The sequence below is a fragment of the Anabrus simplex genome, chromosome 2, assembly GCF_040414725.1.
Source record: "Anabrus simplex isolate iqAnaSimp1 chromosome 2, ASM4041472v1, whole genome shotgun sequence".
NCBI lineage: Eukaryota > Metazoa > Arthropoda > Insecta > Orthoptera > Tettigoniidae > Anabrus > Anabrus simplex.
This window is the reverse complement of record NC_090266.1, coordinates 1,081,089,797-1,081,102,445: the sequence shown is the minus strand read 5'-3', so window position 1 is coordinate 1,081,102,445 and position 12,649 is coordinate 1,081,089,797. Positions and strand designations below refer to the sequence as shown.

Sequence of the window (12,649 nt, the reverse complement as noted above, 5' to 3'; positions counted from 1 at the left end):
TGCACGTCTTTGAGGATGAGGCCCTGTGTAAGATGCAATCTAATGCTGAAAACGTCACAAACACCCATACCTCGAGCCATAGTAATTTACGAATGCAAGTTAAAAATCCCTGAACCGATCGGAAATCGAATCCGAGACCCCTTGAACCAAAGGCCAGCATGCTAACCATTTTGCCATGGAGTCGGACATAATAATAACATAATAATAATACTGTTGCTAGTTTGATGTCCCACTAACCACGTTTATGGATTTCAGAGACACTGATGTGCCGGAATTTTGTCCCAAAGGAATTAATTTACGTACAAGTAAATCTGCTGACACGAGGCTGACATATTTGATCAGTCATATACAGCAGGACTGAGCCGGGATGGAACCCGACAACTTTGGCTGAACCACGTAGCCCAGCGATTATACTTTACTAATGTATGAAGTTCAGTGTAGAATATCCTAAACTCTTGCTAAACATTTATCTTTAACAATCGCAATACATTTTAGAAATTTAGAACCCAAAATGACAGATGATAAAGAATACCAACATGACAAAGGCAATGCCACACAAGGAAACTCATTTTCATATCCCCCGGAGTGTACTTACGAGCGCCAGTCACAAATGCGGTACTAGAATATTAATCGTTATTAAATGTGACAGTCGATGCGAAAAGGGACTATGAATTCCCTGAACTAATTTTAAAGAAGTAAAAGTATTCCACGGATCAAACACGTCTACCATTTAAGTTATTGGAAGAAAGGTTATACTGAGACTTTGGGAAGTGTTGGATCTCCTTCAGTGTTCTAACTGTAAAATTATCTTTGTATTTCAATGATTACGTCTCGTAACTTATTTAATTGTCCTGTCTAGTTAGGGAGCTATTCCATCAGCTGACTCACTATTATAATTCCCCTGACAACAATTGTGATCATAACACGGCTTACGACATGCAGGTAGAGTTTGGTTTGTTCAGCATCCGTTAATCCCAGTGAAGCCTAGTTTCAATACTTATGGTAATTTGGGATTTTCACTCGGTCGAAACATGGTGAGTTTTAAAAATAATTGCACGGATTATAAAACTTAGGAAACGAACGAGAACACGTAGAAGGGAAGGAAAACATAAAACTAATCACATCAGTTATAACAGAACAACAAATTTAAACATTTTGCCACGCACAAGAATGAAAATATTTATTTTTTAATTTGAAAGTGCTAATTTAGAATCTGAAGTCCATTTTTCTGTATTTCTTCAAACTTTATTCTCAGAACACACGATATTTTTTAAAAAATTCCGAGTTTCGGTCTATATTCAAACTTGATCCTTTTTCTGCAATAAATTTGCCGGATTCACTACGTACGAACTGACGTCACCCAAGTTCCATGGAAGGAATTCCAAGTCGGAATGAAGGAAGTGAAACTTAAGAGACATATTTCATCCCATTAATTTGTAACTCCTCAAGAAGTCTTCCACCAAATGTCTGTAATGTACATGTAGTTCCCCAGAAAATTCTCACGTGCCGATTTAAAGACAAGCCAAGCCGTTCTCTCAGCTCAAGCGAGAGTCCCCTCGAAGACAGTGTCGTCCACCAGTTTTTGTATTTGTGGCTGAATACAGTAAATATGCCTTCGTTAGTTTTGCCCCACTCATCCTTTGAAGTTTATTCCTAAATAATGGAATTCCCCTCCTGATTTGTTTATTGCTGCACAAAATTCTTCATTAATCTCAGTTTTATATGCAGCGGTGGTAGAACGATTTTAGCTACATAAAAAAGTTGTAGGACTTTCACAATTTCGTGGCTATTCTACTTGCAGTGGGAAACAGGAAAAATTCCTTTAACCCTAGTTATATTGCTCTTAGCAAACCTGTAACATTTAGATCTGCATAGATTTGGCAACCATGTTCTGGATAGTTCACAGTAGTCATCAAACCGACGTGATACTGAATAACAAACACTCCCCTTAGTCCAAACATAAACAATAGTGTTAAATAGTTCAGTAAGTCCTATTGGGATAACAGGTTCATTTAGTATTAACATATGGGGAGAGTTCTGTATCTAATAGTATATTACTTCAACAACAGACGAAGTATTTGAAAGCATTGCTGTGACTTCTTGTTTCAGACTGACGCAGAATGGGTCTCATTCGACTATGTATGCTGGGAGGCGCACTGCTATTGGCTGCAGCTGGTTTGGCAACGCCTCCTACCTGCCGCGTGTCTGAATTCTTTTGCGACACCGGTCAATGTGTCGCATTGGATCGTTTCTGCGATGGAGAAGATGACTGTGGAGACAAGTCTGACGAACCAAGATATTGTTCACGTGAGTACACTGCACCGTCATCACTCTTTACCGGACATGCTATTTTCTCTGGACAGATAACAAGATAGTGTTACCTTAAAATATCTAAACGTCGCTTAATATCACTTGACGTGGTATGAAAAAATGTTGAAACTTCCTGCTTCTGTTATTCAACCTATTATGTCTATTCCACCACACATATTAAAAACTGTCCTATTAAACTAAATTATGAACTGTATGTTGGGTATTCATCCCGAAGGCTGATTTGATCATCCACAGCTCCGCCAATAGCTGTCATAGATAGCCTAGGTGTTACTGAAGAGGCATGCTGGTGAAATGAGGAGTGATGTAGTTTTCCCGTTGCTTTCCTAAAGGGGCCATAAATTGCTATTACATATCAGTCAGCCAAGCCCACTGAAATGCACGCACCAACCAACTCTCTGAGCGATATTTTCACACCTTTCATAACAGGGACTGGCTGCATAAGGAATGATATTAGAATCGCCCACAACTCGGTCACTTTCATTATGTCAGTGCCAAGGATGAGACTGAGACAAGTCAATGAAAGCCAGAAAATATATTATGACCCATACCAGAATATATAGTGCACTGTAAACACTACATATCACAAGCAAAGACATAATTATGAACTAATCATTAGTAAATGTTAATATTCATAAATGTTCATCCTGTAGATGGATCATTTGCTGAAAGGTATAATATGGTAGGGAGGGATTTTATTGAATGTTTGGTCTATGTCGACTACTTGAACGAAACGATAAGCTCTGTTTCAGAAATTAAAGAAATACAGTACTGAATACGATATTAGCCTATAATTAATATTACTAAGTCCAAACTGCTGTCAGTTGAGAAGAAAGCTATCAAAACTGAATGCCATGTACTGTAGGTAATACAAAACTTGAACGGGTGGATCATTTCAAGTACCGGTACTTCAGATGTGCATTCGCCCACGATGGTAGGATTATGATTGAAGTACAATTAAGGGAAATTCTGCAAGAAGGAAGTTATTTTTTCCAAATGAAATAATCCGTACGTTACTCTTTTCTTCAGGCCAGTTTTCCTGTACGAGAGATGATGTTGGATGCACTTTGAGTAGGCCTATATTATTCATGAAGTGTAAGTAAAAGGCATGAAACTCGAGCGAACGATTGTCGGTGCAAACGATTGGGAAAAGTGGCAGGAAGGCACTCGCAGTGAGGAAATAAAAACTGTCAGGAATGAACTCGGCGGATGGCGTTGTGTATAAGCACCGGCCTTCTCTACGTTCGGGTCATATAAAAGGAATGGAGGAGGATACGTTACACAGGATAATAAGAATATCGGCCTTGGGGGGTAAAAGTAGAAGGAGACTGGAAGGTAAGAGATGTAGAACCAGATGAGGGTACTTTACAAATTGCAAGTAGAGGCTTGTGGATGGGCTGGTCCATTCACATGGGCTTGCAGATTGAACACTGAAAGATAAGGAAGTCCATGGTGGACATGTATGTATGTATTTATGTAAGGGCATCATAACGAAGGGTGTTTGAGTCTTCAGCAGTTCCCTTTACAGTTGATGTATGTATGTATATTTAGTCCTCAGCCCGAAGGCTGGTTGGATCCTCAACAGCTCCACCATCAGCAGTCATAGATGGCCTAGGCATCGCTGAAGAGGCGTACTAGGGAAATGAGGGGCGAGGTAGTTTCCCGTTGCTTTCCTCACCGAGCCGGAAGTTGCTATTACATATCAGTCTGCCAAGCCCACCGAAATGCATGCACCAAGCGACCCTATGAGCAATATTTTCACAGCATTCATAGTAGGGACTGGCTGCACGAGGAGTGGCATTACTAGCATCACTCATACCTCAGTCACTTTCATTTTGTCAAAGCCAAGGATAAAGCTAAGACAGATCAATTAATGTAACAAAATTGCTCTAGCCCATACCAGAAGGCATAGTCCACTGTAAACACTAGGTCCCCCCCCAGCAAAGGCACTTACAGTTGTTACTAACGGGTATAGTTGGAATTGAAGAGTGGGGTAGTTTTCCGTTGCTTTACTCATTGCGCCAGCAGATACCATTGAAGATCAGTCTGCCTTGCTTACTGAAATGTGTGTACCAACTAAGTGATGCTGAAAATTATCATTGCCTTTCATTCAAGACAGTAACGGGCTTTGTGAGGAATGGAGTTGCTATCGTCTCAATTACGTCAGTACATTCGTGGACAAAGACCAGTCTAAGAAAGGTGTTATCTAGAAATGCGTTTACGTCTTATTTTTAACAATTAAATAAAATGAAGAGGAAACAGGCTCAATAGTTTTTTGCTATGGATATGCTACTGTATGATTATATTGTTGACTAGAAGTTACTAGAAGTTACTAGAAGTTACTAGAAGTTCGCTCGCGTGGATTTCGTAATTTGATAAAAGCTAATCGTTCGTCGGGACAGTTCTAAGACACTATCTCAACATCCCTAAAGTATAAAACCTCACCGAAAAATTGAGTTTCATTTACTCCAGAAACTCTTTGTAAACCACGTTTGTGTTATTGCCTTTTGGGACTAAGATGACCATGTGACATAGAAATGTACACGCGAGAAACAGTCTTCCCTCAAGTAAAAAATAAAAATGTGTCTATTTTTAAAGGAGATACCAAATACCTATTTCCACATCTATAACATCTTCAGGTTTTGAGTTATAAGTACCCCCACAAAAATAATTCAAACCCTTGATCAGTCCTTCCCCCACCCAAAATCCCACCTAAGTGGATTTTCCCAAAGCAAAAAAGACATGTTTCTTTATTTTTAAAGGATATTCCATTCGGCAATTACAACGTCAGTAACATCTTTAGTTTTTTAGCTATAGGTATTCTCATTCAAATAATTCAACTAATTTTTCAATTCGTTCACCCCCTTTAGGTGGATTTTTCTAAAACAAAAGAAGACGCCTTTCTTTATTTTTACGGGCGATTCCAATACCAAATTTCACGCCTGTAACATCTTTAGTTGTTGACATATAAGTATCCTCGTACAAACAATTTAACTAATTTTTCTATTTATTCACTCCGCCCCCCCTCCAAGTGGATTTCCGAAAAATGTTATCTATGCTTCTTCACTTTCACAGGAGATTTCAAATGACAGTTTTGTTACGTTTATGAGATACTGTAGATATAATCTTTTTAAAAACTCAGCCCTTTTTTCACTCCTGTTCATATCCCAACCCATTAATTGAAATTTCTAAAAACAAGTGAATACGTATTTCTTTATTTTTAAAGGAGACTGCAAATTTTCATGTCTGTAACATCTTCAGATTTTTGAGATATGAGCATCTTCCTAAAATGTATTCAAACACTTTTACACCTTATCCACCCCTTACTCGTGTTTTCCAAATACAAAAATACGTGTTTCTTCATTTATATAGGATAATCCAAATGTCAAGTTTTACGTCTGTAAACGTTTATGTTTTTGAGAGAGATATATATATACTGATTTAAACAATTGACCCCCCTTTTCAGCCCCTTAGCGACGGTATATCGAAAAATCATCCCATAGTGAGCACATACATTCTAATATGTATCCCAAAAATTTCGTTTTTCTATGTCCAGTAGATTTTCCTCGGCGCTGATGAATCAGTCAGTCAGTCAGACAGTCAGTCAGACAGTCAGTCAGTCAGTCAGTCAGTCAGTCAGTCAGTCAGTCAGTCAGTGAGGAATTGTTATTTTATATATATATATACACCTTAGATTATCCTGCAGTTCCTGTCACGTGTCCTACTGTCGTTCCCTAGTCAACAAAACCGAAGTAGCTACGTAGCAGTCAACGATTTGTTCTTAGGAGTGCCACACGACCACTCCATATTATGACGCGTGTCGCCCACCGCGTGGTAATTTCGTAGTATGACTTGCGGAATAAATATCCAATAAATTGATAATGGTAAAGATATACCCAGTACCTATCCTTCATGCGATTCAATTACATATAGGTCCACACTCAATAAAGTAAAATGCTTTAATTTTGCCTTTATTTCAAATACACATTAGCTTCTAAAATATCCGATATACATGTTCCTATGAACACCGTAATCGAGATAATTGTGAAAAGGACTTTACACATAGGCAGCTAAATGAGGATGATGACGAATGTTGCGCCTAGTCCTGAAACTAAGCAGCAATAACAATATATAAAGAATAAGATAAATACTTCTGAAATTACACTGAAGGAATCCTGCAATTTTAATGTTAAAAGTATTAACCTCCTTTGCTGTGGTACTAAGAAGTAAACGTCATTATCCAAGAACACTAGGCTCATATTCTTTCATCCATCCGGATTGTTAATTTAAATATAATAGTGTTATCAGAGCGCTTCCAGTGTTCTCTAGGCAAGACACTCAGTTGGTGAATGTCGAATGAATACACTTCCTAGAATCTAAATTTCATAAATATCTCAATAACTGATGACGTGGATAGTTTCAAAATTTTGGAACGTGGTTCGAAGATCAGTTTGATTTTCTTCAGATTCGGACATTTATATTTCTACGCACAGATAAACCTCTATAATTTAATATACTTACACACTTCAATAACCAAAATACGCTAGAAGTATCCAACAAAAATCAAATACATAAATATATGATTGGAGTACTTATCTAGGTGATAGTTGTTGCGTCACATGCTGCTGGAATTAGCCGCTACCTCCCTGGCCTACAACACGCCATAATGAGCGGTTAGTGCATATTCTGCGTTAAATCAAATCTTCCTTTCAGGTTTCCATTATTATCATACTTCTCCATACGTATTACCTGCAGCTGCCAAAACATAATTAAGTACATTTCCAACAATATACGTGGCATAGGAATCTTCAAATAGCTCAATAAAGAGAAATACTGACCTTAACACGGGATATTACAAGCACATTTTACAATAAAGACACTTATTCTAGGTTTAAATCTACTATGAAACACTTTAGTTTTCAGAGGACATTCTTGTGCGGTGTACTAAGGAATGTTCAGAATTTTCACACTTTCAAATATGCGGATACGCAAGAATTATCACTTATCACCACACGAATTACGTTTCACTTCACAAATTGTGATCATTAGTACACTGCACTATTCATATCCTGGCTTGCTCTACAGTAAACTTAACATTTAAACTGGCGGTTTAATTTTATGAACACAGTTATAAATGCCCCCAATGTCACGGGCTTCTTGAATGTTTCCATTTTTAAGAATACGTATTTACTTTGAATGTTACCTTCAACACAACTTGTAAGTATGATTAATCACCAACATAGCTACTTTGTACGTAACTTGACGTACAAGAAACTTGTGGTGAACATATGCAGTCATTTTTATAATAGACTTCAGCAAGGCGGACAAGAATGTCTACCGTTTGCTACAAAGATAGTAATTTAAGTGTAAGCCGAACGGCTCCCATACGTTAGCCGTGGAGTGTTGAAATACACATCTGATGTAGTAATTGCTCCCGGGACCATAACCATACGACTAAATAGTTCAAATGTGAATTATGGAATAAAATCTTTCCATACAATGCCCATAAATTCGATATTCCAATTATATACCGTACTGACATTAAAATAGGTGTCTACTTGATGAAATTTTCAAGACTTTGCATAACTCCCATTTCAAAATTAGGTGGAATGTTATACAGGGTGAAACGAAATTCGCGCACTCGGGCGTCGCAGCGCGACTCCTCACATGCCAGCAATAAAAAAATGTCTCTCACAAAAGTTCGTCCTGCAAGTATATCCAGCAGAAAATGAACGTTGAAGAGTGGCAATCTGGCAACACTGTAACCACATGTGCGGTAACTACCTCTGTCAGCACATACTAGTCGTGCTGTACAGTTGGTGCAGTGGATAGAGTTTTGGGTTAGCATGCAGGAGGTCGAAGTTTCGATCCTGGGTTGAGGCACACTTTTTTATTTGCTAATTTCCATCGGACATTACATACTGTAATAAACTAAGACACCGTGTCTTAGGTCACATGTATCCTTCATTTACAAAATTTAGTAACACTGAAACCGTTGTAACGCATCTAGTAGATGAAGTGGTTCGAATAAGTTCACGCCCACGACGTGGAAAGGGCGTCTTTCAAAGCTGACTAATGAAAACGAATGTTCGTGCATTTCTACGAGCGTGGTATGTAAGTGCAAATGGTTTCTAGAGGACCCGTTGCAATCGCTGTTGACGATTAAGATGCCAGATACCATACCACCTGGATTACATTTACGAAATAAAAAACATACGCCTCAAACCAGGATCGAACCCCTCGACCTCCTGCATGCTAACCCAAAACTCTATCCACTGCACCAACTGTACAGCACGAGTATTATGTGCTGACAGAGGTAGTTTACCCTACATGTGGTTACAGTGTTGCCAGATTGCCACTCTTCAACGTCCTTTTTCTCCCGGATATACTCGCAGGACTAATTTTAATGAGGGACATATTTTTTGCTGGCATGTGAGGAGTCGCGCTGCGACGCCCGAGTGCGCGAATTTCGCTTCACCCTGTATATCTCGTTTTTCCATGAATGTCGATTAGTGATAGATCTTTGCTTAAGAAAGGCCACAGAAGAGAGTTCAGTGCGGTCCTTCTGCGGAGTAACTTTATGCACAGGTTATAATTGCTTTTTACGTGCAGGTGAATGAAATATTGTTAACCATTTATTCTTGGGATGGTGATGTGTACAGTGGTATTTCAGAGGAATTTATTTAAAATCATCATCATCATCTTCATCATCTGTTTACCCTCCAGGTTCGGCTTTTTCCCTCGGACTCAGCGAGGGATCCCACCTCTACCGCCTCAAGGGCAGTGTCCTGGAGCTTCAGACTCTTGGTCGGGGGATACAACTGGGGAGTATGACCAGTACCTCGCCCAGGCGGCCTCACCTGCTATGGTGAACAGGGGCCTTGTAGGGGGATGGGAAGATTGGAAGGGATAGACAAGGAAGAGGGAAGGAAGCGGCCGTGGCCTTAAGTTAGGTACCATCCCGGCATTCGCCTGGAGGTGAAGTGGGAAACCACGGAAAACCACTTCGAGGATGGCTGAGGTGGGAATCGAACCCACCTCTACTCAGTTGACCTCCCGAGGCTGAGTGGACCCCGTTCCAGCCCTCGTACCACTTTTCAAATTTCGTGGCAGAGCCGGGAATCGAACCCGGACCTCCGGGGGTGGCAGCTAATCACGCTAACCACTACACCACAGAGGCGTTATTTAAAATCTCAGTTCCAAAATAGTAAGTCACTTGAATAGTCTTATTATACGGGGCCTGAATGAGACAGATATCAATAACCTACTAACCATGGGCGGTCTTGAGGTTTCATAACGCTTGTAGACTATACCATTGTCCGGTTCCCTTGCTAATTGGTTACCATGCTGGCCTTCGGTCCAAGAGGTCACAGTTTCGATTTACAGCTGGGCCGGGAATTCAAACCGTAATTTGTGTTTCCTCTGTATCGGGGACAGGATATTTGTGCTCTCTTCAACATCAGATTTCATCCTCGGTAGGGTTATTCCGTACTGAGGGACAAATCGCCCAAGGGCGTAGGTCCATATACTCTCTCCTGTGGCCAAACACCATTAAAACTATACCCTTTACCTACTTTATAGAGATCTAGTCGAAGGGTAACTCAGAAAATGAATCAGTAAATCTGCCTTAAGTTTGCGAAAACCTTCCATCAAAAAGTTATATCCTTCCCGAGACTGGAATAAATCACATTGGCGTGTTCCCCTTTCGATGTAAAAATTAAGGAGAAAATTTTCAGATGTTTATGCACATTACTTTCATATTGGTTGTTTTTCTGTGCTAAGAACGAACATTCCTAGATTAGAATGCGCGAAATCGCATCGGGGTTCCGTTTCAGGTCCTTTACTTGTCTCTGAATGCTATGGTAAAATTCGTACTTCTTTAGAACACTGCAGTGGACTATTATACAGTACAAAAGCTACTTAGAAGATTATAGAGCCGATTTGCACGCAAAGAAATGCTGTTGACGTCTATAACTGCAATGCAAAATTGTCAGATTGTGCTTGTTTTCAAAGATTATTGCATGTGTTGACATTTTATCAAACGATGAGGGAAATAACCACTACCGAAAAAATGCGCAGTTGGTAAACATAATATCGGTACACTCATCGAATGTGCACTCACGAAGAACGGCACCGTTGAAAGCCACGTCGATGATAATATTGAACGTATGTGAGGAGTATAGTTTCAAACACGACCAAGTCCATCTTTTTCACGTTCTGATGTTTTGACTTCCATGGATTCCTCTTTACAAGGTGAATACAACGGGAACGAAAGTGGGTTTCAGATCCGGCCAGATCACATTTAAAATTGCAGCAAAGAATGAGGTTTCATATCAAAGTCGGCCAAGTCCCTGTTAACCTGAACGGGGCAATAATCCTGCGCTATCCAGTCACATGTTTTTTCCGGTAATATGGCGGCCTGACGTTTGTTTGAGTCACATGTGGTGGTTTTGTTTGCGTGTATTTTAATAAATATTTTATAAATAATAAATATATAAATAATTAATTGGTCGTTATTAATAGTATTTATACTGTATTTGCTGTGCAATAAATGGAGGAAATTAATAAACGCCATACCAGAAAGCGGCCACGTGATCTTTCCACCTGGAAGCGCACGAGGGAAAACCAGCTGAGATGAGTACAATCAACAACGTGTTGTTAGTGGTGATTTAATCAAGGCTCGGTGATATGTTTCGAAGGCGCGATGGTATTCAATAGGTATAATATGAAGAAAATACATTGAAGTAGCTACATGAATCCACATATTTGCAAAATATACACTATTTAAATGTTGATTAGCCTCTACATTGGTTACAATGTTGGGTAATTTTACACAAACGTAATGTTTAAAATAATAATCTTTAAAGATTTTTCACTAAATCTTATATCGTTTTTAGTCATATTTTTTCTAAATTAAGTCAAGATGAACACAGTTGGAAAATAGGCTTAATCTAGATTTCTTTTTTCTTTAGGTATTAGGCCAAATTTTCTAATCTAAGTTTCAAAGATGGCCAAGTCCTCTTACGTAAGTTTCAAAATCGGCCAAGTCCCAGAGTTAGTTTCAAACATGGTCAAGTCCAAAGTTTAAATACATTTTTCAATTCTTGTAGTATATTTAGACTGTAAAATTTGTATGGTAATGAATCAGAAGCCTCTGCTAAGTAACATAAAGATTAAAGTGTCTGAATATATATGAATTAATACCCTAAACAAGTTTTTTGCCTCTCCTGAAAAAAAAAAAAAAAAAACCAGCTCAACGGACTTGGCCATGTTTGAAACTATACGCCTCATGTGTAGGCTTTTCACTGTGGTATCCAGCTGAATGTCATGCGTAACGCAGCACCGATCGATATATTTCCGCAGAAAATTGATTGAGTATTATGGAATGCATTTGGAGAATCAATAGTCTACCGGGCGAGTTAGCCGTGCGGTTAGGGGCGCGCAATTGTGAGCTTGCATCCGGGAGATATTGGGTCCGAATTCCACTGTCGGCAGCCCTGAAAATGGTTTTCCGTGGTTTCCCATTTTCACACCAGGCAAATGCTGGGACTGTACCTTAATTAAAGCCACGGCCACTTCCTTCCAACTCCTAACCCTTTTTGTATACTATCGTCGCCATAGAACCTATCTGTGTCGGAGCGACGTAAAGCCACTAGCAAGAAAAAGAAGAACAAAAACAAAGAATGAATAGTCTTTCATATAGTTTGCACTGTGTCACGTTGAGACGTAGTTTTATGTTGTCCGTGATCCATTTAGTGTAAATTTTATACTCTGTGAAATAATTCACATCTAGGGGTAATAAAATGGCGAAATGGCTTATGGCTTTTAGTGCCGGGATGTGTCCAAGGACTTCGGCTCGCTAGGTGTAGGTCTTTTGATTTGACGCTGTACCTGCCCAAGGCTTCAGTACATAAACAAAATACCATGGCTCATAAATATGATATTAGAATGGAGCATCTCCTATGAGCTTCGAACTCATCCCGGTATCGAAGTCCCATCTCCCCTACTAGAATAGTACGCTAGCTAAATTGGTAGAACATTACGGGTCTGAATGGATCGCCCGGTGCTGCGAGAACCTCCTAATAATCTCTATAGTACGGGAATCTTAATTATGAGAGGAATACTATTTCATTACTAATGAGAAGATAAACTGTATCTTATATCACAACTTTACTATGCTAGTGAAACACATCTTATTCACATGGATATGCCATACAATACATTTAACAAAAATAATATTCAGATCAATCTTGACGTTTTAAATGTTTGGTAGTCTCTTTCTGCACCTCATTCTACATTCAGTTATTTCAATCTTAAAGAG

The 12,649-nt window shown here is 39.2% G+C and overlaps 1 protein-coding gene across 1 annotated transcript in view; it reads left to right on the top strand.

Annotated features, from left to right (window-relative positions):
• The first annotated feature begins 2,120 nt into the window (after positions 1 to 2,120).
• The window catches only part of LOC136863779 (uncharacterized), a 742,720-nt gene continuing 732,191 nt past the window's right edge, over positions 2,121 to 12,649 (top strand). Inside the window, exon 1 of the mRNA XM_067140131.2 lies at positions 2,121 to 2,307. Coding sequence (XP_066996232.2) covers positions 2,121 to 2,307 — 187 coding nt within the window. The remainder of the gene's footprint in view (positions 2,308 to 12,649) is intronic.